General features: G+C 38.1%; 3 protein-coding genes across 3 annotated transcripts; 1 reads left to right on the top strand and 2 right to left on the bottom strand.

Annotated features, from left to right (window-relative positions):
• Positions 1-2: 2 nt before the first annotated feature.
• Positions 3-2661, bottom strand: si:ch73-330k17.3 (IGFBP domain-containing protein). Its single transcript, XM_053640900.1, has 4 exons — positions 2373-2661; positions 1572-1659; positions 941-1136; positions 3-834 (listed from the first exon to the last, which is right to left on the bottom strand). The coding sequence occupies exons 1-4, from the start codon at positions 2659-2661 to the stop codon at positions 775-777; spliced, it is 633 nt and encodes a 210-aa protein (XP_053496875.1). The 3' UTR covers positions 3-774.
• Positions 2662-3307: 646 nt separating this feature from the next.
• On the bottom strand, positions 3308-11604 carry eif3ja (eukaryotic translation initiation factor 3, subunit Ja). The gene is made up of 8 exons (XM_053642267.1): positions 11537-11604; positions 11327-11415; positions 8434-8488; positions 8262-8359; positions 6680-6794; positions 6381-6545; positions 5418-5491; positions 3308-5037 (listed from the first exon to the last, which is right to left on the bottom strand). Exons 1-8 carry the CDS (start codon positions 11556-11558, stop codon positions 4906-4908), a joined length of 750 nt encoding a protein of 249 aa, XP_053498242.1. The 5' UTR covers positions 11559-11604; the 3' UTR covers positions 3308-4905.
• A 2524-nt stretch (positions 11605-14128) lies between these two features.
• Positions 14129-26182, top strand: apba2a (amyloid beta (A4) precursor protein-binding, family A, member 2a). The gene is made up of 12 exons (XM_053640899.1): positions 14129-14307; positions 18342-19910; positions 20067-20150; positions 20268-20307; positions 22168-22313; positions 22517-22603; positions 23470-23655; positions 24080-24259; positions 24384-24596; positions 25518-25637; positions 25770-25910; positions 26004-26182. Exons 2-12 carry the CDS (start codon positions 18384-18386, stop codon positions 26073-26075), a joined length of 2796 nt encoding a protein of 931 aa, XP_053496874.1. The 5' UTR covers positions 14129-14307; positions 18342-18383; the 3' UTR covers positions 26076-26182.
• Positions 26183-27899: the final 1717 nt, after the last annotated feature.

Raw genomic sequence — 27899 nt, 5'->3', positions numbered from 1 at the left:
TGAGCAGAAAATGAGCAGATTTCAATACTTTAATGTTTTAATGCTTATTGACTAAGATCACAGAGAACTTCCTGTGTTCACCATCATGAGTAGCAGTCCAACTGTTTTGCACCTCATAAACCCATAAATCTGCATTTCTCAGGCATGTTTATCAGAATTAACTATTTCATTTCCTTGTGAATTGTGATATAAACCAGACATCAAAAGGAACAGACTGCTATTGTATGTCTAGACATTTTTCCTGCCCTGCTGATCAGCGTCTTATTACGGCTCCATAAATCACCTGTTATTCAGTAACAGCCCACCAGGTGTGAGAGATTGTTCCAGGTGGGCATCTTTTCCTCAGAGGTCACATTGTGTCTTAACACTTTACTATCTGATCTTATCAGTCCTACTTAGAAAGGACCGAAAAGAAAAGAAGAGTCAAATATGAACAATGAAAACAGATGACTAGAATTTCCTTTCATTTATTTATGAACAAAAATCCATTTTATTTAATACTTGTCATAATTGTGGCATTGTATGAATGTAAACATCTGATCATATAGCTAATGTTCTGGACATTATAAATACAAATGTACAGGAATTAAATCAAATTGAATTAACTGAAGAAAAAAAAGTGTTACATAAAACATATTCACATCATTATTCTTTCACGTGTCATCTGTAGTCACAAAGGTTACAAAAAAAATCATATCAAAAATAGCTGCCTTAATATTCTACATTTTAAACCTAGATCACTTTGGAGCAGTTCCTCCACAAATGCATAATTATTCATTCTGCTGCATTTGGACAAGCAGGAGCCAAACACATGAAGTAGCCCTCATTGTTGCTCTGCTGGGACAAAAACATTTAAAAACTTTAACATGGCATCAACAAATGCAACATTTTAATGTTAATGCCAAAGGAAGTGCTTTAAGTGCAGTTTAATTGTATTCACCTGCAGGTTTTGGTGGCACACTGTTTCTCTGTGTGCCTCCAGATGGCTGTGCACACACCTCCCAAAACGATGCAGACAGACATGGTCTGTGTGAGCACAGGCCTGAGAACACGCTGGACGCCTGAGAACCAAACAGCTGGAGCAGGTGGTGTGTTGACAGAAACCCCCACACTCACGCTTTTCCACTGACACAGACCTGCAATGACAAACAGGCTACACTGACACCATTTTACAGATATTTTACTATTTAGAATTAAGATAGTTGAGTTAGGACTACATTTCCATGCATACAATATATGAAATCATTCTCTATTTTTATTTATTTTTTATTTATTTTTAGACCTGTCACAATTGTGAAATTTTGGCTGATGATTAGCTGTTGTACAAATCATTATGATTAACAATGTGTTTTCTGTTTGTTTTATGACTTATAAGTTACATAATAGTATTGTGTAGGTAAATTAGGTAGTGTATACTTCTGACTGCCTTTTAGGCAGTGAAAACTGCTAAATGAAAACCGGCTATAAATAAAAATGAATATTTGTGGGGGTTTTAAAACAATTTTATAATAATTGTCACAGACCTAAGTAGTTGGTGAAGATTAATGATAGTATGTTTGACTAGGAGTCACCTGGCTGAGCAGATTTCATTGGGGTTTGCCTGACACAGTTCCCATGTACAATCTGGACGACAAGCGTCTCTCTCAAGGACTTCAAGTACTGAATTGACACACACACACACACACACACACACACACACACACACACACACACACAAAATGAATGAAACAAACTCAGATTATTAATACTGGATAAAATGACTGAAAATAGAATAATACATACTGAACAAATGTGATCCATAAAAAAGAGCAGAAACATAAAAACAGATGAAGCACTATGGGGCACTCGAGTTATCATTAGTCTCATTACGTGTTGTCAAATTACATAGTTTATCTGTCATTTTGTATCTGTAACTTACTGTAGATATTGTATTTGCCCCAGTGCCGGATTTCATCACTATATGGTACAGTTTCTTTATGAAAGGATTTTTTTCAAATGTTTTATCTGTTCATAATTCATGAATTTATCAAGAATTGATCCTCATGTTAGCACATCTTTTAACAACCTAAAAAATTAAAGAGACCAACCAGAAACTTTTCAGCACTGGATAGCTTGTGTAAATAACTATAAATTATATCTGCCTATTCTACAATGTCTCCACTGCCACAGTATTGGAAATGTAATATTAGCAGGCATGCTCAGATTTAGTGTTGATGGGGCACAGATAACACTAGATTATTATTATACCAACTTGAAATGCACCTACATCTTGTAATTAAGCACTCTCCGGAACCTGTTTACCTGGCTAAGAGAACATACTGTATACCAGCTGGCCAAGAGTCCCTGAGGACTGGATTGAGAAACTTTGTTACCCGACTTGCAGATCCCCTTGTGCTCTGCTTCTGGCTTGCTCTCAGTAGGTTCCTGGTAAACACACACCAAGCCTTCATCACATTTCCCCAGGTAGTCCCACATTCCTCCGCAGCTCTCCCCGGCTTGTTTTGCACATGCAGGGCAGCAGCCACAGACGCCTGTAGTAACACCCCCCTTACACTGGAGCCTCAGCGCTCTGCGAGGTGAACAGTGGATGCGCTCACAGGGTGGACAGTGCAAGGCATGGAGAATCTGCGACCCGGATCTAGTGCTCTTTAAACTGGACATCACAGTTGTTGCAGCACAAACCACACTCAAAAAATGTAATGCTCTGTAATCCATGGTGACATGAAGTGGCCTGAACCACCAACTCCCCTTTTTTCTATAAAGATCCCTACATGTAAGATCTTATGCTCTAGTCATACACTTACAAAACCTCCACCCCCACAACAGCCAATGGATGATGGTGTATTAAAGAAACTTTTTTACTGTTAATTACCCCAAGTCTTATCTTTATAGTCTCTTTGCTTTTTTTTCTTAAAAAAAAACAAAAAAACATTTCTACCTTTTAAGCAACTTGAGATAAGTTGGTTCATAGGGAAAAGACTAGCCCCTTTGTCAAGTAGTCAATAGAGAGCGGCAATTCTGTGAACGATCAAGATAATCACCCTCTTCTAACAAAGACGAGATTAGGACATTGGCAGGTTATCTGAGGAGAGTCAGTATGGTCGTAATAAAACTCCACTGCAGACCTCAACACCTTGACCACTGTTACGTGTTTATCTTCGATGCATTGTGTTTCATAAGATAGACTATTGTAAAATGTTATCCAAATGGCACTTCATGAAATAAAATGTAAGTAAAATTAATTCACAATTTTTTTTTAGAACCAACAATTCCCAAATTATTTGACTGCAAAATGCATTAAAGAGAGCACACGGATTTACTTCTTGAAGACTTTTATTAAATTAGATCTCTATAAAACACGGCAGAATGCTATCGTTTGCTTTGCTGACATGAAATGTTCATAACGCAAGACTTTAAAAATGGAAACTCCTAAGTTCCATGAGATGTCATCTTATATGCACTTCATTTGCAAAGTAACAATAGTAATATTCTTAAAATCTCTTGTAATAATACCCACCTGTATGGTTTAGTGACACTGTGCATAAAGGAACATGTTAAACCCCAAACATAACATGATGTTCACAAAATTAGCACTGCAAAAAAGTGAGAGAAAAAATTGCAACACACGATAAAACACAATATTTTAAATACGTGACTGAATATAGCTCCATATTTCTGATTCAAACGGAATGCAACCATTAACTGCTCTATCTCTGCATGTAGAAATAAGCTCTTATCAGATTTGGTACACTATACTCAACACGTTAGGCTCAATGCATCTAAAGAAAGATTTATACATGATCACCTAGAAGTAGAAAAGTGAAACTCTTTACACAACTTCCATAGGCATGTGACTGCTTCTAAGGTAATGCTTTACATTATGTTTCTCTTAACTAACATAATTAATTAATTAATGTATTCATTAATATCACCAAACCATAAACTTTAACATTCCTAAACAATATGTAAATACAGTTACTAACTAATGTTGGATTGTTAAATAAATACTGCACTGCAATTTTGCACTGTCTGATGTTTATTGTATCTATGACTAAAAATACACACGCATAAATTAACAATAATTAATTTTCACTATGTTGCTTATTTCTGAATTTTGTCAGTTAACAGCCGCAAATAATTTTGATTCATTCTGGACTTAATTTTACTCACTGATGGGATAAACACTGGTTATTGTAGGTGTTGATTATTTAGCTTGTTTGGTTAGATCATTATTCAAATAAATAATAATAATAATAATAATAATAATAATACAAGTGTATGTTATTTTGTTAATGTTATGTATTAATGCTGCTGTTCATGTAAACTAAATGTCAGTTAAGGAAAGCGTAACGTAAAGCAATACCGCTTTTAATGGCAATCACTTTATGTGTTGTCTTATTCAGCAAAAGCAGTGACCAGTAATGTCTATAGTTGTCTCAATGCAAGGACAGCAGAAATGTAATCAAAATACATAACAGACATTTCTTCTGAAATTTGCATAGAATGTCAAATTTATTTTAATGTAAAGTAGCTCTTTTAAACAGTAATACTGTCAACTCTTTTATACACTTTCCTGTGAAGCTTCTGTTTCACATCGGTCAGTTTTCATTTAATTTTTTTTTTTGTAACTTTCAATTTTTGACCAAAAGGACATTACCTGACTATGACCTTTTTTCCACAGCAAACACTAGAATGTCCTACAGTCAATATAAACCAGAGAAATATGCTTCACTCAAGTCTTTCTCAGAGTAAACCACTTAAGCTTAGGCTAGTGTGTTACATGGGATGTGGTTCAAGTTTTCTAGCTTGATTCTGGACGTGGGTCTGACTGTAGGGAGAGGCCATGCGCTGTAGAGTTTCATATGTTTCATCACTCAAAGAATATGATGGGTTACGAAGCGGAGGTCACATAAAATCTTCAAAGTCTTGTACATAACCTCCATCAAACTCGCCATAGTCAGCAAAGTCATCTTTCATCTTGGCTTTTAAACCACCTCCTGGTAAACCACCTTTCTTTTTCTTCTTTCCTTTATTTTGCTGTTCAAAGAGGGGGAGAAAAACACCACAGAATTAGGCAGCAAACTATAAATATCCTGGGGCCAAAACAATTTAAATCTTAAATATTTTGATCAAGATGGTGTGACAGTAGAAGACGTTCTGGCTGTAGATTTGACATCATCCGTTACAGAACGAAATGCTATGCTAGCATACATATTATACTGATTCACATACACATATACGTTTTATATATATATATATATATATATATATATATATATATATATATATATATATATAAATTTATTATTTGCCCTTGCACAGCCATTAAATGTACAGATAAATAAGTAGTCTTACATATAATTGATGATATAATATAATGATTATTTATGTACTGCACAATAAACCAGACACCGTACCTTTTCTTGCTTCTGCTTCTCACTGAGTAACACTGTGAGTGAGTTGTTAATTTTTTTCAAGTCTTCAACTTCCACTATAACAAATTACACGTTACAGCTGAAACATGTGTAAGGACACTGAGACTAATTGTAAACAAACACATTTGACCAGGGGCTTGTACCATGAAGCTGGTTTAAGTGGCTAGCCAGGTAAGTTTCAGTTGAGTTTGTGCCATCCCTGGGTTTTAGGTACCATGAAAGTGGCTCAGCTTTTACCAGTGTTTACCGCAATAGTAACTCACGCTCCATGGCTAACCTGCTCCATGGCAGGTTATGTTCTGGGTAAGAGAACTCAAACCCAACTTGGACCAATCAGCTGTGAGCAAAGTGACATAAGTGATGCAACTAATTCAACTCCACAGCGCAAACTGTAAGAGCACTTTGCAGAGAAACTTTTAATTAAATCAATTTACATTTATATTAAATGAAATGACATGAAACATGTTGGGGTTATAAGCTTTCAATCCGTTTATTCTCATCGTGAGCCTATAAAAGTAAACTTATGCATTTACACAATCAGAATTGTCAGATGTCCCAGAGCTTTGGCAGCCGCATCTGTGTTGCTTTTTTTTGCGGTTAGTGTAGGTTTAAATTCCTCATATATCCGCAAAATAATTTCTTGCTTTTCAGCCGGAAGTATGCACACCTGCTTTGAACGCTATTGGCTGTTCGGTGCCGACGTCACACGTTTATGCACACGCGCCATTGTGGACTAATCATAGCTTAAGGATCAAAGCCTGAGTTGACAGAGTATGTTGATAACCAGCGTCAGAGTGCCAATAAAGCATGATTGGATTGGTTTGGTTTTGTCAACTTGAAACTAATCCCATCACTCTGAGTTTGTTCAACTAGCTTCATGGTACAGGCCCCAGGACTGACTGTATCACAAAACAGATACTGACATTGTATGAAAGCCAAACTCACATGAAAGACATAGGTCTCTGAACAGTGACTCTAAAAAGCTGGAATAGTGTATTGACTTCTCGTAGAGACTTATTTTCTCTTTCAGCAACCGCTCAAACTCTGTAAAGTCTTCTTTGGAGGAGGGGCTCATGGCATCTATTCCTGTTACGTTATTCGATACAATGCCTTAAGGGGGAAAACACAAAAATCACAACCTCAAAAGTATGTTAAGCGTGGATGAGCATGTCTCGACATCTTTAACATAATAACAGATAAAGCGTGCATTTAATATACTGTGGAGAAATAAAGACAGCACTCACCAAAAGCATCTTTGGCTAGTTCCAAATCTGAATCCTCCTGAAGTTTCTTCAGTCGAAGTTTTTCTGCTAACTCCTCCTCAGGTGTGTATTCTATGCTGTCTTTAGATTCCTCTATCTGCCACAGACATAGATCTCATCAATTAACAACAACAATTTACTAGTGCTCCATTTAGTGTTCCATATTTATTACTAGGGAGTTCATTTCTCAGAACAAGACCATACATCTAGCATCACTCATTGCTTTTAATGCCATAATGAATTCTATTATAAGGGCCTCATTTTAGATCATGACTACCCAAATGCTTCATACATGCATACCTAAGACTAGGAGCAACTCTTATCTAGGAGCAACTCTTTTTTCTTATGTTCCCTCGGGTTGGGACACGACAGACTGAACTTTGATGATCTGTATTAATGAATTTGAGCCCAGACACAAACACAGACATCAGAAGTCAATCACACAACCACCCCCCCCCCCAAAAAAACAAAAACAAAACAAATGTTATACACTAATCCCTTTTCAATGAGTAAAATTACCAATTTATAAAACTAATGTCTACATGGTTTGATACAAGGACAAATATTTACCTAATGCTTATTCGTACAATAGATTATATTGATCTTTTAAGAAATAACTGGTATCAAATTTGGAAGTTAACACATGGAGTACAACACCGGGGAAATTATTTACATCTCTTAGAGCCATGATTTTCAAAGTAGGGTCTGTGATTTAGAAACATTTACTACAGTGCTGGAAAACATACCACAATAATCAAAGTTATTATGTTTATTATTGAGTCATCAGTCTGTGACTTGAATGGGTTTAATCCAAACCAAACATATCAACTTGAATCTTGACAAATTTGTAATAAAAATGTTTATATGAATCAAACGTTTAGAAATAAAAAGCACTCAGATTCCAATAAATAGCCCAAGATTTTGTCTACACAAAAAATATATGATCCTAAAATGTGAACAGTTTGAATATGTTCCTAAATATGTTCATAAATGAAACTGTGCTGAGAAATTTGTTGTTTTTATTTGTAATAAAAGGGGTCCTGATTGACAGAATGTTGTTGTTTGTTTTTCTAACACCAAATGCTGTTGCACTCAAGTCAATCCACAATTTCAACTAGTTCCTGCTTTTATATAGTCACTGACTAAATACTGTTCTCACAGGCTTATCTGTCTCTACACTGGGAGCCTAATACGTGAACATGAACACTGCGTTCACACCCTTCTAGCTCAGACAGTTTTGTGGTCTGTTCAATAAAGACTACTTCCAATTTGTGTTTGAGTAATAGGATAAAACGGTGTCTAAAGATAAAACGTGTCTGCGTTGGGATAAAACTGCACTCCCTCATGCCATGAGCATCACCAACAACACAGCAGAAAGTTAAATCACAACACTACAAACAAATCACTGGGCATTCTCCTTCTCTACTGTATTCACATGTACACTACAGCACCATTAGTTATTATTAAGACCATGGTAGCTCCTGACCAGTAGTACATGCAGGTGCAATACAGTAAACACAGATATTTAAGAACGAAAAGATGCACCATGACATGAATTCCTCACCTGCTTTCGAAACTCTTCTTGTTTTTTCTTTTGTAAACTCTCCTTCTCTTTGATTTTATCACTAAGTTTTTTCTTCTCTGATGGCTTTGTCACTGCAACTACGAGATAAAAATGTGTGAGCTGAAGCAAACACTGGATTGCTCAAAGGATGTCAAATTGCACTTTAATTCACCTGTTTTAGTCTCGGTCACCTTTTCTTCTTCCTCCTCTTCATCATCCCAGTTATCCTGAATGAGAAAACAGACAAGCAAATATATCTATATGAGGGCAGTATGGGATGTAAAGAATAAAATATCACGGGACGTGCTGTTATAGGGAAATAAACCATGACAGGGCGATGTGATGTGGAGAATATACCTTTTTCCTTTGAACAGTAACTCCTGAAAGTGTTTTATTTTGCTTCTACCACAGCAATTTGCCAACATTACCATTATTTATTTATTCTAGACCACATCAAGTTTTGTTTTCTCCCCCAAGATTTTCTTCCTAGTTTAGACATGGACAATTCTCACTCATCAGGCAGCTCTCCCCTATCACACGATAGCTGCCAACCAGGGAGGCTTTCCCATGCTTCCTCTGAGGCAGGTGAAGCCAGCCGACCACATCTTTTCAAACTGCTGCTTATGCAACGTCGGGGCAGCGTAACACTCTCCAAGGAAAATGCTATCAACCCACATACACATGCATTTACTTTTAAGGCATCTGGCCCTTAACCAGAGCGTTTTACAGAAGTCCTTTGACGTCTCTATCAATAAATACATCCTGATACTAGTTCACTAGGTCATGGACTAAGAATACCATCAGTCAAAAAACTCTGTCGAGGACGTAATATAGTAAGAAATGCACACAGATGTATATAGGTAAATATCATATTTTAATTTCATGTAACTATTAGACACTTTACCTGGCTGCTACTGCTATAACTGCTATGTCCATGTTTGGTATAAGTTAATCTGTCGAATACTAAGCATGTTATATTTACATTTATACCATTTATAAATTATATTGTTACTCTTTCGCACTATCTTTTATATCAAACACTTCCACACTAAAACTGTGTACTGGTCAGAGCTACACTGTCACTTACTGTGCCTATTGTCCTGTTTTAGTAGTTACTGAATCTGTCTTGTGTTGTTAGCACACGTCTGCACTTGCACTTTATGTAAAAATGTGTAGATCTTATTTAGTGCTGTGTCATCTCATGTGGTTAGTGTGTTGTTTTATGTAGCACCATGGTCCTGGAGGAACGTTGTTTCGTGTCACTATGCACGGTACCAGCTGTATATGTTTGAAATAACAATAAAGCCACTTGAACTTGAATAGACAACACAAATTTATTTTTTTAATTCTCGTGCTTATGTAAGTACTTCCATGCATGAGCTCACAGATGCGCATGATTGGCTAGTGTCACTGGGACTCACAGGATAGCACGTATGCCACCCCTCCTTCCCTGAGAGCATGGCCAATTTTGCTCTCTTGGGCCTTTTGTCCTTTTTTAGTTACACTTATTGTTTGAACTTCTGCAAAACAAGTTATTTCCTGTTATAACTTACGATATAGCCTCTCGTTTTTTAAAATCTATTTCAAAGTTAATAAGGCAAAAAGTAGTTTGTCATGCTACTGAGAAACAAGAAAGCTCCATGTCCTGATGACTCTCCCATGTCAGAAAGCATAAAGGACCAGCATTAGAAAGTTGTTAGAAAGTGCTGACACTGGCGGCTCTTTCCATAAAAGAAAACGAAACCGTATCAACAATTACACACAGATTTTAAATCTGCTTATCTGAAGCATCCGCCATACAAGTCCCTGTGTAAGTTGTTACAATTGTACTGATCATGTGTTAGAATGAGTGCATTAATATAAACCTTTTGGGCTATTGACAGTACTTCTACAACACTGACCAGCTACATTATTGCTCACAGTAACAAACTGCAGGATTAAAATAAAGTCACCCCTTCCTCCCCCTCTTTTTCCATTCTCAATTACATTAACGCTATTTCTGTAAATGACTGCAGCAACACTGCTTGCTTAACACTTCATTACACATCAAGAAAAGTTTCTGGATCAGATTTTTGGGGGGATTAACTTACATGAGACACTAACAACAGTAGATTAAATCACTTATGTACATTCAACTCCAGGGTCTGTCATGTTTTGTTTTTTTTAACAAATAAATGGAGCTATGGGTCAATGAAGACATTTTTAGCACTTCTGGAAATATACTCTATGGCCAAAGGTTTGTGGATACCTGACCATCATAACCATAATCACCTCCACTTTTCTGAGAAGGCTTTCTACTGGATTTTGGAGTGTGGCTGTGGGGATTTGTGTTCATTCAACTACAACAGCATTAGTGAGGTGAAATGTACAGCGAGGATGCCTGGGGTGCACAATCAGATCATCCTGAAGGTGTTCAGTGGGGTTGAGGTCAGAGCTCTGTTCAGGACAATCAAGTTCTTCCAGACTAACCTAGTTAACCAATGGACATCGCTTTGTGCACAGGTGCACTGTTATGCTAGAATGTGTTTGGGTCCTTTAGCCCCAGTGAAGAGAAATCTTAATGCTACAGCATACAAAGACATTCTAGACAATTGTGTGCTTTCAACTTTTGGGGTTAGAACCAAAATATGAGTGTGATGGTCAGATGTCCACATACTTTTGGCCATATAGTGTATGTTTGATGACTTATGCCAGAAAGCAGGCTCATACATTTCAAGACCCTTATACTATGATGTACTGTTCTGTTCATGTTACAGTGAATAATATGATTAAGAGTACATGTATGCTTTCTCATTCAGTCGTGCTGCTCTGATCCCTGTCCCAGTGAGTCACTACTACACGCTTCTCCCAGCATCCCTCCTCGCCAACATCATTTACATTAGCTAGCACTGCTAACGATGGGGAAAACAAAGCGCCTAATCGGCTACTCCGGCTTGCTAGCTGGTCTGAAGACCCGATCGACACGTTAAGGTTGCTTTAGGAACTGTCAGACTCGATAAAGGCAAAGAAAACCGGCAATGTGTGCAGAAAAGATCAGCAGGCATTCAGAAGGCTAAGTTACTAACTTTGACATCTTCATCCTCATCCTCGCCCTCCCACTTGTCATGCCCTGGCGCCTTCTTGATGGGCTCTTCTGGCTCAAAACTCTCGGCATCTGGGGCGGAAGGAGAAAGCGTTTCATTAGAAGAGACAGCGACACGCTGTTACACAGACTGCACATTTCTTCTGAAAAGCGAGTGTGTGAATAAACAGCAAACGCGCTGTATATTTCTCACCCCAAGAATCGGCGTCCGCCATTTCGGAAGGACCACTGATGTGCAGTGTAGTGAATAGCCCACAACAGAGCTATTTCCTCCGGGGAACTGGAGACATATTTCAAAAGAAAAGTTCATACTGTTACCGTCACTGCTGCTAATATTATTACTACTACTACTACTACTACTACTACTACTAATAATAATAATAATACCACCACTACTGCTAATATTACTGCTACTACTACTACTACTAATAATAATAATAATAATAATAATAATACCACCACTATTGCTAATATTACTACTGCTACTACTACTACTACTACTACTACTAATAATAATAATATTAATACCACCACTATTGCTAATATTACTACTGCTGCTACTACTACTACTACTACTACTACTAATAACAATAATAATAATAAGAATAATACCACCACTACTGCTAATATTACTGCTACTACTACTACTACTACTACTACTACTAATAATAATAATAATACCACCACTATTGCTAATATTACTACTGCTACTACTACTACTACTACTACTAATAATAATAATAATATTAATACCACCACTATTGCTAATATTACTACTGCTGCTACTACTACTACTACTACTACTACTAATAACAATAATAAGAAGAAGAATAATACCACCACTACTGCTAATATTACTGCTGCTGCTGCTGCTGCTACTACTACTACTACTACTACTACTACTACTACTAATAATAATAATAATAATACCACCACTACTGCTAATATTACTACTACTACTACTACTACTACTACTACTAATAATAATAATAATAATAATAATAATAATAATACCACCACTACTGCTAATATTACTACTATTATAGTAAATTTACCATTTACTACTACTACAACCCCAATTCCAAAAAAGTTGGGAAGCTGTGTAAAATGTAAACAACTGTAAATAATTCATTGATTTGAAAATCTCATAAACCCATATGTTATTCACAATAAAACATAGAAAACATATCAAATGTTTCAACTGAGGAAATTTTAAGGAAAAAAATACGGTAATTTTGAATTTGATGGCCGCAACACATCCCAAACAAGTTGGTACAGGGCAACAAAAGGCTGGAAAAGTAAGTGTTAAAAATGCAATAATATTATCTGGATATTAGAGAGTTTTTTTAATACCTGAATTTTTTTTAAATGCAGTGAAAATTTAATCTACACTGTTATATCAGAGATTTTCAATCTTGTGCACAAGCTCTTTGCAGGTTTTCATTTAGCCAAGCAGGAGCCACGGCTGATTTCCACTTATTTAAACAATTCATCTTGGACTTCAAACAGTTATTAACTGTGGCTAGAATTTGGCTAGAATAAAGACTTACGACCACAAAGATGACTATTGTGTTTTTCTGTAAATGATGAGAATTTCTTACAGAGAATTAGTTAAAGATCAAACCAATAGACCCAGTATCACTGTCACAGTGCAAGAAAACATTAAATAATCATTTTGTTTTCACTTGTGCTGTTTACTCATGTACTGTGGTGCGATGTGGCCTGTTGTGAAGCAGGGATAGTGTTAAAACCTCAAAGTTGATTATTTTCCTTTAAACAGTGTGTTCCAAAATGTTTTATTCCTCTTATACCACAGCAATTTGCCAGCACTAACAATTTTAATTTATTTATTCAAGATCAAGTTAAACGTTTTGACCTTTTATAGTTACATTTAATGTTGGAGGACTTCCACGAAACAAGTTTGTTCTTCTGATCACTTAAATTAACTGTTATGCTCACCCACTCAGATACATTTACACTGACAGTAAGGTACTTCATATAGCTTAGTGTTCTGCAGGTCCCCATTAATACCAAGAACTTGTCAGCCGGCCAGCACTTATACCCACTCTTGTATAAGATATAAGTTATTATATTCTTATACAGGGGGGCAGGGTGGTTTATTGGTTAGCATGTTTAAGTCTCACCTCCAGGGTTGGGGCTTTGTATCCCTCCTCCGCTCTATGTGCGTGGAGTTTGCATGTTCTCCCTGTGCTTCGGGGGTTTCCTCCGGGTACTCCGGTTTCCTTCCCCAGTCCAAAGACATGCACTGTAGGCTGATTGGCATTTCCGAATTGTCTGTAGTGTGTGTGTGTGTGTGTGTGTGTGTGTGTGTGTGATTGTGCCCTGCGATAGGTTGGCACGCCATCCAGGGTGTCCCCCACTTTGTACCCCAACTTCCCTGGGATAAACCCTAAGTAGGATAAGCGGGATATCCTTATACAGTATATATAATATATAAGTGCTATAATTTTTGCTAAAGAGATTGCACAATGCATAAGTGATTAGGGCGGTAAGATGACTTTTATTTTGATCTATAATACCTTTCAGTACTGCTCGTGGTTTAAATGCTGCTGGCTTTGTCCAGTTTTCTGACAATTGCTGCGGTTACCATTGAAACGGGATGGCTACAGGAATTCTGCTTATTTTATGCAATAAAAGGTAAAGTGAACGCAACATGATTTTAATTGAATTTAATGCACGTTTTGAACCACCACATAAAACAACAACAATAAGTTGGTTTGCATGTGTAACGGCATCCGTTTTTGTGTTTTTTTTTTGTCTCTGTATCTTTAAGACTCTAATGCTCTGTCCCGGGATGCTGAGAGTGTGTGTGTGTGTGTGTGTGTGTGAGTGTGACATCCACGTTCCTGTATCTTATACCTTTCCCCTCATCCACGCTTTAAGCTTGTAGATGTATAAAACAATAACCTCCCAGCGCCCAAGCCTGTTCACCTGAATCCTCTGGTAAGCTCTGTGTGAAAAGTGTGTGTGAAAATGCGTACAATGTATATCTGTGGTGTTTTCATTAGTCATGTTTTCTGTGAGTGGCTGCAAACCTTGGACACAATTACGTGGGGAGACAAGACAACTGCACCAAAACAGAAGTGTATTATGTCTGCAGTGTGGGATATTATGTCTGTGCTTGATGTCTGTAATGACGCATCTCGAAGGTTTGTGGGCGCGTGGATAGAAATGACAGCCTGTGAGTGTAATCTTACATTTCTCTCTGACTGTGGCATATGAAATGCTGATTACAGCAAATGGTTAAGTGAATATCTAAATATGCATCTTACACTGCCTGTCTGCCCATCTTCAAACCTGCAAAGTGCAATGCTTCTCTCTCTCTCTCTCTCTCGCTCTCTATCTATCTATCTATCTGTGGACCTATCTATCTATCTCTCTGTCTCTTTCTCTCACTCTCTCTCACTCTCTCTCTACCCATCTCTCTCTGTCTCTTTCTCTCTCACACTCTCTGTATCTATCTATCTATCTATCTATCTATCTATCTATCTATCTGTCTCTCTTTCTCTCACTCTCTTTCTATCTATCTATGTCTCTTTCTCTCTCACACACTCTCTCTGTCTCTCTTTCTCTCTCACACAATCTCTCTCGCTCTCTCTATCTAACTATCTATCTATCTCTGTTTCTCTTTCTCTCTCTCACTGTCTCTCTCACTCTCTCTTGATCTATCTATCTCTATGTCTCTCTTAGTCTCACTCTCTATCTTACATCTTACATTTCTCTCTGACTGTGGCATATGAAATGCTGATTACAGCAAATGGTTAAGTAAATATCTAAATATGCATCTTACACTGCCTGTCTGCCCATCTTCAAACCTGCAAAGTGCAATTCTGAATGCAATGCTTCTCTCTCTCTCTCTCTCTCTCTCTCTCTCTCTCTCTCTCTCTCTCGCTCTCTATCTATCTATCTATCTATATGTATCTATCTATCTCTGTCTCTTTCTCTCACTCTCTCTCTCACTCTCTCTCTACCCATCTCTCTCTGTCTCTTTCTCTCTCTCACTCTCTGTATCTATCTATCTATCTCTATGTCTCTCTTTCTCTCACTCTCTTTCTATCTATCTATCTATCTATCTATCTATCTATGTCTCTTTCTCTCTCATACAATCTCTCTCTCTATCTATCTATCTGTTTCTCTTTCTCTCTCTCACTGTCTCTCTCACTCTCTTTCTATCTATCTATCTCTGTCTCTCTCTCACTATCTCTCTCTATCTATCTATATGACTCTCTCTCTCTCTTTCTATCTATGTCTGTCTCTTTCTCTCACAATCTCTCTCTATCTATCTATCTCTGTCTCTCTTTCTCTCACTCTATATATCTATCTCTCTATTGCTCTCTCTCTCTCAATCTCTCTCTCTTTCTATCTATCTATGTCTGTCTCTTTCTTTCTCTCACAGTCTCTCTCACTCTCTCTTGATCTATCTATCTCTATGTCTCTCTTTCTCTCACTCTCTATATATCTATCTCTATCGCTCTCTCACTCACTCTCTCTCTCTCTCTCTCTCTCTCTCTCTCTCTCTCTCTCTCTCTCTGTGTGTGTGTGTGTGTGTGTGTGTGTGTGTGTGTGTGTGTGTGTGTGTGTGTGTTTTAATCTCCCACTGCTGCTACTGTCTGGCCCGAACCAGACAGTACACTTAAGATCTGGTTTTATTTCATTCATATGACTCATCAAAAACACAGTCAAACTGTCCTGCAAAAGATGCACAGCAATGACATTTCGATGAGACAGCAACTCCTAATTGAGCTGTGGTCTAGTACTCTTACCTCTGATATAGAAGACTTTTTTTGCTGTGTGAAGGAGAGCTTTTATTACTATCACAATGAATATCTTTAAACTTACAGTATGAAGGGATTTTGTATGAAACAGCCAGTGCTAGCAAAGACTGAAAAGAAGAAATGGCTGTTGTTTTAGGACTTTCAATCTGGGCAAACAAGCCCACCCTTTATACTGTATGTCTCAGTTATTCTTATAAATAATTTCAAGATATTTATGAAATTCCAAGTAGCCTAATATTGTGGTAACTTTTTTTTTAAAATCCCTTTGGTTTCACTGATTTAATAAAGTGCATCTTCTTTAATATTCACTTTCTGTTTTTACTTTACCCTATTTATATTTGTTGTCCTCTTAATAGTACTGTTTCCTGCTCTAAAGGAATTATGCCATGCAGCATGTAGGTGAAGAGGATGTGTACCTCTAACAAACTAAAAACTACACTACATGGCCAAAAGGGCGGCTGTGGCTCAGGGGGTAATGCGGGTTGTCCACTAATCGTAGGGTTGGCAGTTTGATTCCTGGCCCACATGGCTCCACATGGGAAGTGTCCTTGGGCAAGACACTGAACCTGATGGCAAGCTAAAGGAATTATGCCGATGTCAAGCTAGAGCCTTGCATGGCAGCTCTGCTACCATTGGTGTTTGTGTGTGTGTGTGTGTGTGTGTGTGTGTGTGTGTGTGTGTGTGTGTGTGAATGGATGAATGAGAACCAGTGTAAAGTGCTTTCTTGAAGGTTAAAAAAAGGTTTTAAAAAGGTGCTTTATAAGTGCAGACCATTTACCAAAAGTACACCTTTTGTTAAATGGTGTCAGGTGGTAATGGTGTAAATTACCTTTTGGACACCTGAGCATCACACCCATATGTGGTTCTTCCCCAAACTGTTGCCACAAAGTTTGAAGCACACAATTGTATAGGGTGTCTTTGTATGCTATAGCATTACATTCTCCCTTCACTGGAACTAAGAGGCCCAAATCTCTTCCAGCATGACAGTGCCCCTGTGCACAAAGTAAGCTCCATGAAGACATGGTTTGCAAAGGCTGTTGTGGAAGAACTTAAGCGTCCTGAATAGAGCACTGGCGGCAACTCCACTGAACACATTTAGGATGAACTGGAACGCTAATCTCACGAAATCAGTGCCCAACCTTTCTAATAATTTTGTGGCTGAATAAGTAAAAATCCACAAAGCCACACTCCAAAATCTCATGGAAAGCTTTCCCAGAAGAGTGGAGATTATAACAGTACAATGGGACTAAATCTGGAATGGAACGTTCAAAAAGCACATATGTATGTGATTGGTTAGGTGTCCACATACTTGTAGCCATGTAAAGCTTTCTGCAATGACACTTTTTTGACCCATGTGGGAAAATAATGTCTCTCACGAGAAAATAGGAATTACTGCAGTCTATATCAGCATGTAGCCTAAACATTCACACTGAGACATGGTGCTTAATTATGATGACCTTCCTCCTGAAGCTGTGTGGGTTCGATTTTAGTTTGGATAAAGATTGTGCAGCGGATATTGTTGCTGTTTCACAGCTACAGGTTCCCCAGATTAATCCTGAGCTCCAGTTACTCTCTATACTGTATAGGATTTTCACATGTTCTCCTCACTTAGGTTTCCTTCACGTTCTCTGGTTTCCTCCCAACTCCCAAAAACATGCCAATAGTTAGATTGGTGACTATAAATTGGTGCTAGGTTTGAATGACAGTGTGAATGTGTGCGTGCATGATTCGCTTCAGTGACATTACATCCAGGATGCTCTGGATTCACTGCGACTCTGACCAGGAGAAAGTGGTTAACAGATGATAAATGAATGAAGAACTGTCCTTCTATTGATAGTAAACCATTTAGGAAAAAGACTCAACTTAATTAAGAAAATAAGTAATCAGTAGTGGATAACAGTAGAATGTTTCTAGTTCCCCTGGTCAGCCACCAGTAGAGCTTTTTCAACCACATGACCCAAGACCAACTGGAGACATTATATCTTGCAGTTGGCTTGGGAACATGTGGGAATCCCCCAGGATGAGCTGGATTCTGTGACTGGGGGTTAAAAATCTAAACTAACCTTTTCAGCCTGCTGCCATGACCCACACCAAGAAAAGTGGAAGGAAAATGAATGAATGAATGAATGATTTAACTATTCTACAGTGGCATGTCAGTTACTGGGTGTCCATTACTGTACTGTTTTATGCTCTGTTTTACAGCACCATAGGAATCCCACTTGTGTGGGCTTACTGAAGCCAGTTATGGCTCTCAGACAAAGCCATGTTTCCAGGGCAGTGCCTGATCATCCACAATGCATCTCGTCTTTACCAGAGCAGACCGCTAAACACTCCAGAGACAGAGTGGATCCTGAAGAACCTCATAGCAGTAACACAGAAAGCCAGTCAAGCAAACCTATTCCAGCCAGCTTCTGTCCCACTGATGGCTCTGTCTCAGGGGAGGATTTTGACCGTGGAGATAGCCCTAGTCATCCTGACAGCATGGAAGAAGACTCACTGTCTGAATATGATAATGTGAGATCAGAGGAGGAAGAAGAACAGGACTATGAGGATGATGAGGAACTGCATACCGATGCAGATGGGATGACTTACTATGTTCACTGTTGCCCTGAAGATGAGAGCTATTTGGAAGGAATGGACTGTCATGAGGGTGCTGAAAGCATTTATAAACCAGGTACCTCCAGAGAACCAGATGCTGGTGGAAATCGTAAAGATGCCTGGGAATTCTCTGAGGGGTTTTATGAAGTACTCCAGCAAGGTACAGAGGAGCTGGTCCACAAATGTCCTGAGCCTATTACTGAGTCTACTTTCATTCAGGCTCCCATGGCTGAGGATGAAGATGATGAAGAAGATGCAGAGGAAGTAGAAGAAGATGATGATGTTGATGATGATGATAATGATGATGATGCTGTGGAGGAAGATGAAACATATTTTGCTTACGAACGAGGGAAGGCAGGAGGAAGTCAGGATGGAATTATCTGCAAAGGGCAATGTGATTTACCAGAGGGCAGTAAAAACCCTCATCAGGGATCAAATTACAGTAAAGGAATGATTAGAGGAGAAGTGGATTTAAGTAAAGATTACGGAGTGGATAAAAGTATCCCAGAGAAGTGCAAGGGTGATGCCCAGAAATCATTTATTGGTCACAGAGAAGGCAGTAAAAAGAGCAATGCTGAAGTTAAAGCTGATTATTCAGGAAACTGTGAAGTGGGCATGGCAGATAAAAACCCAAAGCAAGGGTCTATATTCAGAGGGCAGCCAATTTGTAAGGAGGACAGAGGCAGTAGAAACTGCAGACTTAATGGTATAACCAAACCTGAAGGACCTGAGAATAGAGTAGATTTTAAAAAGAGACATTCATACAGAGATCATGGAAGAGAAAAAAGAGAAGACAGGTGTTTACATGTGGGGAATGACAGTCCTGAAGGCAGTATAGGCAGGGGACAGGGGTGTCCTCATAGCTATAGAGCAAAGACCGAGAGGGATAGGGAACAATCAGTGGACACAGGCGAGGGTGTGGATCAGATTGTAAATGAAGTTAGAACAAAAAAGAAAGTAGGACCTCAGAGCACTGGGACAGACAGGGGTATATCTGAGAAGTCATGTGATGAGAGAAGGTTTCCAGAAAGTTCACAAGTATCAGTGCTTAGACCACACAGGGATGAAAGCAGATCCAGTGCCCCCAACACACCCAAGCAGCCTCGCAACCCTGTCCAGAAAGACCTGGCCAGACCTACTCAAGAAGACTGCCTGAAATCCAATCAGGCCCAGGTAACAGTTCAATTCAGTTAATAACACTTGCATGCATGGTTGCACAGGGTATTCAAATATATTTGGAGTGTAGAGCACCTTATTTAATTTAAGTTTATGTTCAGAAGACTGCTAGAGATTTAAAAGGCATAATTTAAAGTTTTACACAATCCTTAGGTAACTCACAGCAGCCCACAGCACTGCACAGTAAATCCACAGTCTGAAACTGACACAGCTGCTAGCAACCATAACCTCCCTCAGGTAAGAAACTAACAACACACAGGGGCTTCCTTTGCAGCTGTTTCAGAAATGGCTCCATGCTGAAAAATTGGGAACCTGTGTGAAACTGCAGCCTAACAGATTTCCTTTGCTTTACAGCAAGGAAAGAGAAATCACTCTTTCCCAAGCTTTGTGGATGGTAAGCATCTTTCACTCTTCGATGAAAGCTGAAGTGCTATATGTCCAAAACATATTAAGTAACTAAGTCATGTATTGTGATTATGTAAATTAAATAATAGATAGATAGAATAAAGTCCCCTCCGAAACTATTGGAACGGCAAGGCCAATTCATTTGTTTGTACTACACACCAAAGACATTTGTGTTTGAGATCAAAACATGGATATGAGACGAGTGTTTAGGATTTCAGATTTTATTGTCATAGAAACTTTTGTACATCTAGATGTGTTCAACAACAGAAAACATAGAACCTTATGTATCAGACCACCTTATTTTTAGGTGAGCAAAAGTATTGGAACAGATAAGTCTCCAAGTAAATTAAAATAAATAACACTTAATATTTGGTTGCATATCCCTTGCTTGCAATAACTGCATCAAGCCTGTGACTCACTGACATCACCAAATTGTTGGTTTCTTCTTTTGTGATGCTTTCCCAGGCTTTTACCACAGCCTCTTTCAGATGTTGTTTGTTCCAGGGGGTTTCTTCCTTCAGTCCATGATCAACTAGGTTAAGGTCTGGTGATTGACTTGGCCAGTCTAAGGCTTTCCACTTTCCCCCGTGTCCTTTGTTGAGTTGGCAGTGTGTTTTGGATCATTGTCTTGCTGCATGATAAATTTCCTCCTAATTAATTTGGATGCATTTCTTTATAAATTGGCAGACAAAATGTTACTGTAAACTTATGAATTCATTCTGAGCTACATCATGAGCTACTGTACATCATCAATAAAGATTAGTTAGCCCGTTCCAGAAGCAGCCATGCAAGCCCAAGACATGACACCTCCTCCACCATGTTTCACTGATGAGCTTGTATGTGTTGGATCATGAGTAGATCCTTTCTTTCTCCACACTTTGGCCTTTTTTAATCTTGGTTCCAGAACTTTTGTGGCTCATCTCTGTATTTCTTTGCGAATACCAATCTGACATTCTGATTCTTACTGCTGATGAGTGGTTTGCATCTTGTGGTATGGCCTCTATGTTTCTGCTCTCAAAGTCTTCTTCGAACTGTGGATTGTGATACCTTCACCCCTGCGCTGTGAAGTTTATTGATGTCACTAACTGTTGTTTTTGGGTTTTTCATCACAGCTCTCACAGTGTTTCTGTCATCAACTGTTGTTGTTTTAATTGGCCGACCCGTCTGTTGCGCAGTACACCAGTGGTTTCTTTATTTTCCAGGACATTCCAAATTGTTGTATTGGCTATGCCTATTGTTTGTACAGTGCTCTGATTGATTTTCTCTCTTTTCATAGCTTCAAAATGGCTTGTTTTTCTCCCATAGACAGCGCTTTGATCTTCATGTTGGCTTATCCTTCACAGGTGAAACTGAGGGCTAAAACCAAGAGTAGATGTTCAGAGTTGTTTATAGTTTGAACAATCAGTCTAACAGGACACACCTGTGTAACAAGAAACACCTGTCAGTCACATATTCCATTCTTTTTGCCTGCCTACAGATTGGGTGGTCTGGTACAAAATCTGTTATGTTTTATGTTGTTTAACACATCTACATATAAATACCAGGAAATAAAAACTGAAATTCTAAACTCTCTTCTCATATTCATCTTTTGATCTCAAACCCAAGTGTCATCAGTCTACAGCAAAAACAAATGAATTGGCCTTGCTGCTCGAATAGTTTAATAGGGGGTTTTAGATTTACTTAATTGATCTCCAAGGGGAAATTTGGGTCAATATCTAATTTTTAATTACAAAGAATTTCAAGAAAACAAAATGTTTTTGTAAGTTTGGAATTAGCTTTTAAATGTCCATTCATATATTTTTTTCTTATGGCAAAAACTATTACTGAGGTATTTATGTCTCTTATGCAGTCCCAGGCCCATGTGAACCAGAGGACCTCATCGACGGGATCATCTTCGCTGCCAACTACCTCGGGTCCACTCAACTTCTCTCAGACAGAAACCCATCCAAGAGTGTGCGTATGATGCAAGCTCAGGAAGCTGTGGACAGAGTAAAGGTAGAGACATAATGTATTTTAATAAAGCTTTAGAATCTTTAGATCCATATCTGGTGACTTTTTTCCGTTAAGCTTGAAAATAAACATTATATATCACAATCCACTTACGGCTGTTAGGTTGGATGTTGTCAAAAATGATGGCTATGAAAAATATATACTCTGGCCACAAGATGTAGCCATAACTCTTCTGCTGTGTGTTTTAGTGTGTGGAAAGCGAGAGCCAGGGCCCAATTGAGGTTGACCTCTTCATTTCAACAAAGGATATAAAAGTGCTCAATGCTGACACACAGGTTGGCAAGGTTCTAATTTACATTTATATTATTTATATTATTTATAATATATTATTAAGAATAATTGTTTCCATTTTCATTAAGGCAATAACAGTCAACCAGACTCTAAACAAAGTGAAGATATGAATTTCAATGCTTAACTCTTCAGTATATGTGTGGCAGAATGGGGAAACCTTTCACATGGTGAAATTTGGACATTTTCAACTATAGATAGCTCTGACTGTAAGAAACTATCCTATGCTGAATTGTGTTTCTCTTTTTGCATGGATCTCAATCACAAGTAAAGTTCTAGCATTTTAAAGACTGGTTATCCCAAAAAATCAAAAGCGGGAACATTCCATTTAAAAATCCTATCCTGACTGCAGAGACAGGAGCAACGCTGACATGTTGCCAGCTTGTATCTGATCAGATTAAGATCAGATTACAAACAGATTAAGCTTGTGTTTATTTTGTTATGGCATGTAACTATCCAAAAATGGTATCAAAGTGTGACATTCATTACATGAAGAACGCGCACTTAGCTAGCAAGGTTTTAGATATCTTTAGAAAGACTGACTGTTTTTGCAGCCACATTTGTTAAATTGGCTCCTTACCCAAGATGGAATTTAAAGGAAGATAGCCTAGGCAGGATTTAAAAGTAGTTTTGGATGTTTGCCAAAATTCAGCCACATCGACACCTGATAGACTTTCCTAGACCACCATATACATACAACCAAGGTAGTGAAGCAATACATAAAATGAATTCCTATATTCTTTAGCAGTTTTTGTGTGTGTGTGTGTGTGTGTGTGTGTGTGTGTGTGTGTGTGTGTGTGTGTGTTGTTTTTTTTAAAGCATGTTGGCTGATATTGTATCTCTTCTGATTCAGGAGACAATGATAGACAATGCTCTTCGGACCATCTCCTATATTGCAGACATTGGGAGCGTGGTAGTCTTGATGGCTCGCAGACGAGTGTCTCAGTCTGCTGCACTCGACTGTAATGAAACCAGCCTGAACTCTGCAGAGAGCAGGAAGCAGTACCGAATGATCTGTTACGTCTTTGAGTCTGAGGATGTAAGTCAAGACTGTACCCTGATTGCAACTGATACTATCATATTGCTTGTATAAGAGATAAGGTACAAATAGTTTCAGTTTTTTTTTTTCCTGGAATAGATGCTTAATTATAATTTATGCTTATCTAGGTCTACTGCCTAAACACAAGCAGTAAACATTATAGTATATTTTCTAAGGGCAGATGAATGGCCTCATGCTATCTGGTCACAAATCAGGTTAAAAACGTCAATTCTAGACCATGTAATTTCCATGTGCCTGATTGTAGACTGTCTCAATGAAGCAGGGGCAATGCCCTGAAAAGTGTATGATTATGTAATTGCTCACGACTTCACTTTCATTCCCTGATTTGACTTGACTTTGCAGGCCATCTCACTCAAGTGTTCTCCTCTCTTCTGAGCCTTTACTCTCCCCTGTCCATCTTCAGGCCCAGCTCATTGCACAGTCCATTGGTCAGGCGTTTAGCATGGCTTACCAAGAATTTCTGAGAGCAAACGGGATCAACCCTAAGGACCTCAGCCAGAAAGACTACAGTGATATCCTTAATTCACAAGAGATGTACAACGATGATCTCATCCACTTTTCAAACTCTGAGAACTGTAAAGAGGTATGGGGAGTCTTGGAGTATCAAAGCTACTCAGACAGCATTCTGTACTAAATAACAGTTAGTGTGGAGTATTTTGTTCCCTCCTCTCCCTGTTGGCCCTGACCTGTCCTTTTTCTTTTGGTAGCTGCACCTGGAGAAGCAGAAAGGGGAGATTCTTGGGGTTGTGATAGTAGAATCTGGCTGGGGGTCTATCCTGCCCACAGTTATCCTGGCTTGCATGTTGAACAGTGGGCCAGCTGCTCGTTCAGGGAAGCTCAACGTGGGTGATCAGATCATGGCTGTCAATGACACAAGTCTGGTGGGCTTGCCCTTAGCCACCTGCCAGGGCATCATCAAGGTTTTTATGCATTTTTATAAATTCATGTTGTTCTCAGTTGTGCTCCTTAAATTTGTATTTAGGTCCTCAAAGAACTTGGTATAAAACATACTTCCCCTATTACAAGTTCTGTAAATCGTGTATTTTAAATTTCTTTATTTGCTGTATCAAGTCAAAGCCGATTTGCATCCGATTTGTAAATCATGTATTTTAAATTTCTTTATTTGCTGTATCAAGTCAAAGCCGATTTGCATCCGATTTGTAAATCGTGTATTTTAAATTTCTTTATTTGCTGTATCAAGTCAAAGCCGATTTGCATCCGATTTGTAAATCGTGCATTTTAAATTTCTTCATTTGCTGTATCAAGTCAAAGCCAATTTGCATATTAATCTCACTTGCTCTTAATTCAGAAAAGTTTGTGTACTTTAATAATAAATAAAAAAAACCTGAACTCATAAATTTATATAGTGAAGGGTTACACAACATTACAAGTTAAGTTGAGATCCGTCGACTGCAAAAGTTTTTTTTGCATGCTCATCAATGCACTGTGGATGGGGGCTGAGTCATTCAGGAAGAGAACACTCCCATCAGGATAGAAATGATACACCACTGGATAAAGATGATCAGGCAGAATAAGTTTGTACTGATTTGCAGTGAACCTTAACTCTAAGGGACACAAACTATACCAGTAAAATGCCCTCCACAGCATAACAGAGCCACCATTTCTCCTTTTAATTTCTCAATTTATAGTTCTGTTTAGCTACTTCCACTTCCACAACTGAGCAGTATGTTGATACAGTATTTTGGTTCACTTAAGCATATTATTTCTGTACTTATTATAATATTTCTGTATATTTTCCACTGTTTATGACGGTGCTTACAGTTCTGATAACCTGTTTGTGTGTGTGTGTGTGTTTATATTTATATTTATGTTTATTCCAGGGCTTGAAGAATCAGTTACAGGTAAAGCTGAGTGTAGTAAGCTGTCCTCCTGTGACCACGGTGCTAATAAAGAGACCAGATCTGCAGTACCCTTTAGGCTTCAGTGTACAGAATGGCATAGTGAGTGCACTTTAATTGGGGGATATAAGAGATTGAGAAGAGCATGGTGCGTTGCATGCACAACTATGTTGACTAAGATTACCAGAAGTACATTCTGTTATATTTACTGGTATGAATGAACTGTCTTTCCAGATCTGTAGCCTGATGCGAGGTGGAATAGCAGAACGTGGAGGAGTGCGTGTGGGTCATAGAATAATTGAGATTAATGGACAGAGTGTAGTTGCCATGGCACATGAGAAAATTGTCCATGCCCTTTCGGTGTCTGTCGGAGAGGTCAGTATGTTCTTTATGATTTAAACTGAAGCTGTATTTTTTTTATGATGTTGCGTTAATTGAGACTCAGAATGCTTTATCTCTTATTGACAGATTCATATGAAAACTATGCCAGCCGTGATGTTCAGACTGCTAACTGGACAGGAAACCCCAATGTACATCTAATGGCAATGCTTGTGCTCCGGAAGCTCTGTGATGCTCTGCCCTGCCTATGTAACTCAAAATTTTCCATACACTTACAAAAAATCTGGAATAAGGATTTCTTTGGCTTGTTCCTGTGGAGGAACTTCTAAAGATTTTACGTAGAACCCTACAACAGAGCGGTTCCCTACCCTTCTAAATAGAAAACAAAAAAAAATCTCCCAATAACCTTTTTTCCCCTTATAAGTATAGTTTTAATCCCTTCTGTGAACACAGCATCCTTGTTGTGCACTCTTGTTGTAATATATTAGTTTACTAATTCTACATCAGTACATACAATAATGAAACTGACATCAGGCCTAATCCTTATTTGATCATGCTCTTCAGCGCAATTACACTGTGTATGCTTTGTCATAAAAAGAGAAGTAAGAGCAAGCTATTTTTGATTCTCATGTTGGGGACAAGGTCTTTGTTGGAGTGTTCGAGAAGGTGTTTAAGCCTAACACTGACATAAAGTACAAGACTCTCAGATTAAATTTGGTTTCCAGGCCTCAACAGGTCCAAGGTAGTTGAATGAATCTTCTGAATGATACTCTCCTCCTCTTGTTTTTAACTTGGGGAAATACAATGCACGATTTTGTTCCATGCAGGTGAGCTGTAGCTTATAGAATGTCAACTCACCTCTGTTATAACTAGTACAAATACAGCTCTGGTCATATGAAATCTACCCTGACAGTTGTAGTTCCCCTGCTTGTCTGCCTTGCATGATTTTTTTATATGTATTAATATTGGGATTTATTTTTATTGCTGTACATAGTAGACTTGTTTATCAGCTGACTTGTACTTACTAAGACTAGATATCTATGCAGATTCATCAGCTAAACTGGGCATAATGCTATTCTTGCTCATATTTATCCATTAATGTTTCATTCATTTCATAAGACTTCAGTCATTTGGGGACGATTGCCTGACTTCCAAAAATAGAAATATTTCACATTCTGATTAGAATATATTGTAACACCCATGATATAACACAGTGGGCTGATTTAAATTGCATTATAGTATACTGTATTTGAATCTGTGCCTTTGACCCTCCACCTCAAAAGCCCAAAATACCTGTAGTTTTTGGCTACCATGATGCTGGTTGGTTAATTTTATCATGCAAAAAGAGAGAGAGAAGAATTTAACTACTGCTACATGCTGTGTTTAATTGGCCTTGGAAGGGCCTGTAAATTTTAGTTAAAGCATTTTGTCTCCATTGGGAGGCCATTAGATAGAAAGTGGGGAAATGTGCAATTCTGCAGGCTGATTGACTTGAGCAGAATAAATGGTAAAACGCCTTAATTTGTTTTCATATCTAACAACACAAGGATGGTAGTTTTCTATATATAAATGAATTCATTCACCAATAATGCAATAAGTAGTATTAAAAAAAACCCTATATCTATGTGAATGCGAGAGTTTTAATATGGAGGAAACAAGTAACTATTTGAAAACAGACATCATCCTGTGACACCAATACCAAACAAATAAAGATGTTCACTGGTGACAGTGATGCACATTGCAGAGTGAATTATCTCACCACTTGTGTAAAAAAATATATATTATTCTATGAACTACATCTAAAGAATACAGTGCATATATAAGATAGTTTTACTCCCTGGAGTTGCCTATGCCAGCAACCTATGCCAGATGACTGTACTAGAAAACATACAAGTAGGTATGTATGGGAACTGGCATTTGGGAATATGGGGAACTGGCATTATCATACAACATAAGAGTACATTGGTTTTATGCATTATTAATTTGATTGCTCTGTAAACAATGTTTTTCATATATCTTTATTTT

This window comes from Ictalurus furcatus, chromosome 14 (genome assembly GCF_023375685.1).
Source record: "Ictalurus furcatus strain D&B chromosome 14, Billie_1.0, whole genome shotgun sequence".
NCBI classification, from domain to species: domain Eukaryota; kingdom Metazoa; phylum Chordata; class Actinopteri; order Siluriformes; family Ictaluridae; genus Ictalurus; species Ictalurus furcatus.
This window is presented reverse-complemented; position numbering and strand designations above follow the sequence as displayed.

Excerpts from the sequence above, each read along its gene's own strand:
- si:ch73-330k17.3 (XM_053640900.1), bottom strand. The coding sequence starts at position 2,661 with ATGTCCAGTTTAAAGAGCACTAGATCCGGGTCGCAGATTCTCCATGCC. Across the intron at positions 1,660-2,372 it reads CAAGGGGATCTGCAAGTCGG|TACTTGAAGTCCTTGAGAGA; the intron begins GTAACAAAGTTT and ends GTGTCAATTCAG. Across the intron at positions 835-940 it reads TGTGCCACCAAAACCTGCAG|AGCAACAATGAGGGCTACTT; the intron begins GTGAATACAATT and ends TTGTCCCAGCAG.
- apba2a (XM_053640899.1), top strand. The coding sequence starts at position 18,384 with ATGGCTCTCAGACAAAGCCATGTTTCCAGGGCAGTGCCTGATCATCCA. Across the intron at positions 22,604-23,469 it reads TGCTCAATGCTGACACACAG|GAGACAATGATAGACAATGC; the intron begins GTTGGCAAGGTT and ends CTTCTGATTCAG. Across the intron at positions 24,597-25,517 it reads CCTGCCAGGGCATCATCAAG|GGCTTGAAGAATCAGTTACA; the intron begins GTTTTTATGCAT and ends TGTTTATTCCAG.
- eif3ja (XM_053642267.1), bottom strand. The coding sequence starts at position 11,558 with ATGGCGGACGCCGATTCTTGGG. Across the intron at positions 6,795-8,261 it reads AAGAAGAGTTTCGAAAGCAG|ATAGAGGAATCTAAAGACAG; the intron begins GTGAGGAATTCA and ends TGTCTGTGGCAG. Across the intron at positions 5,492-6,380 it reads CAGAGACCTATGTCTTTCAT|TGGAAGTTGAAGACTTGAAA; the intron begins GTGAGTTTGGCT and ends AATTTGTTATAG.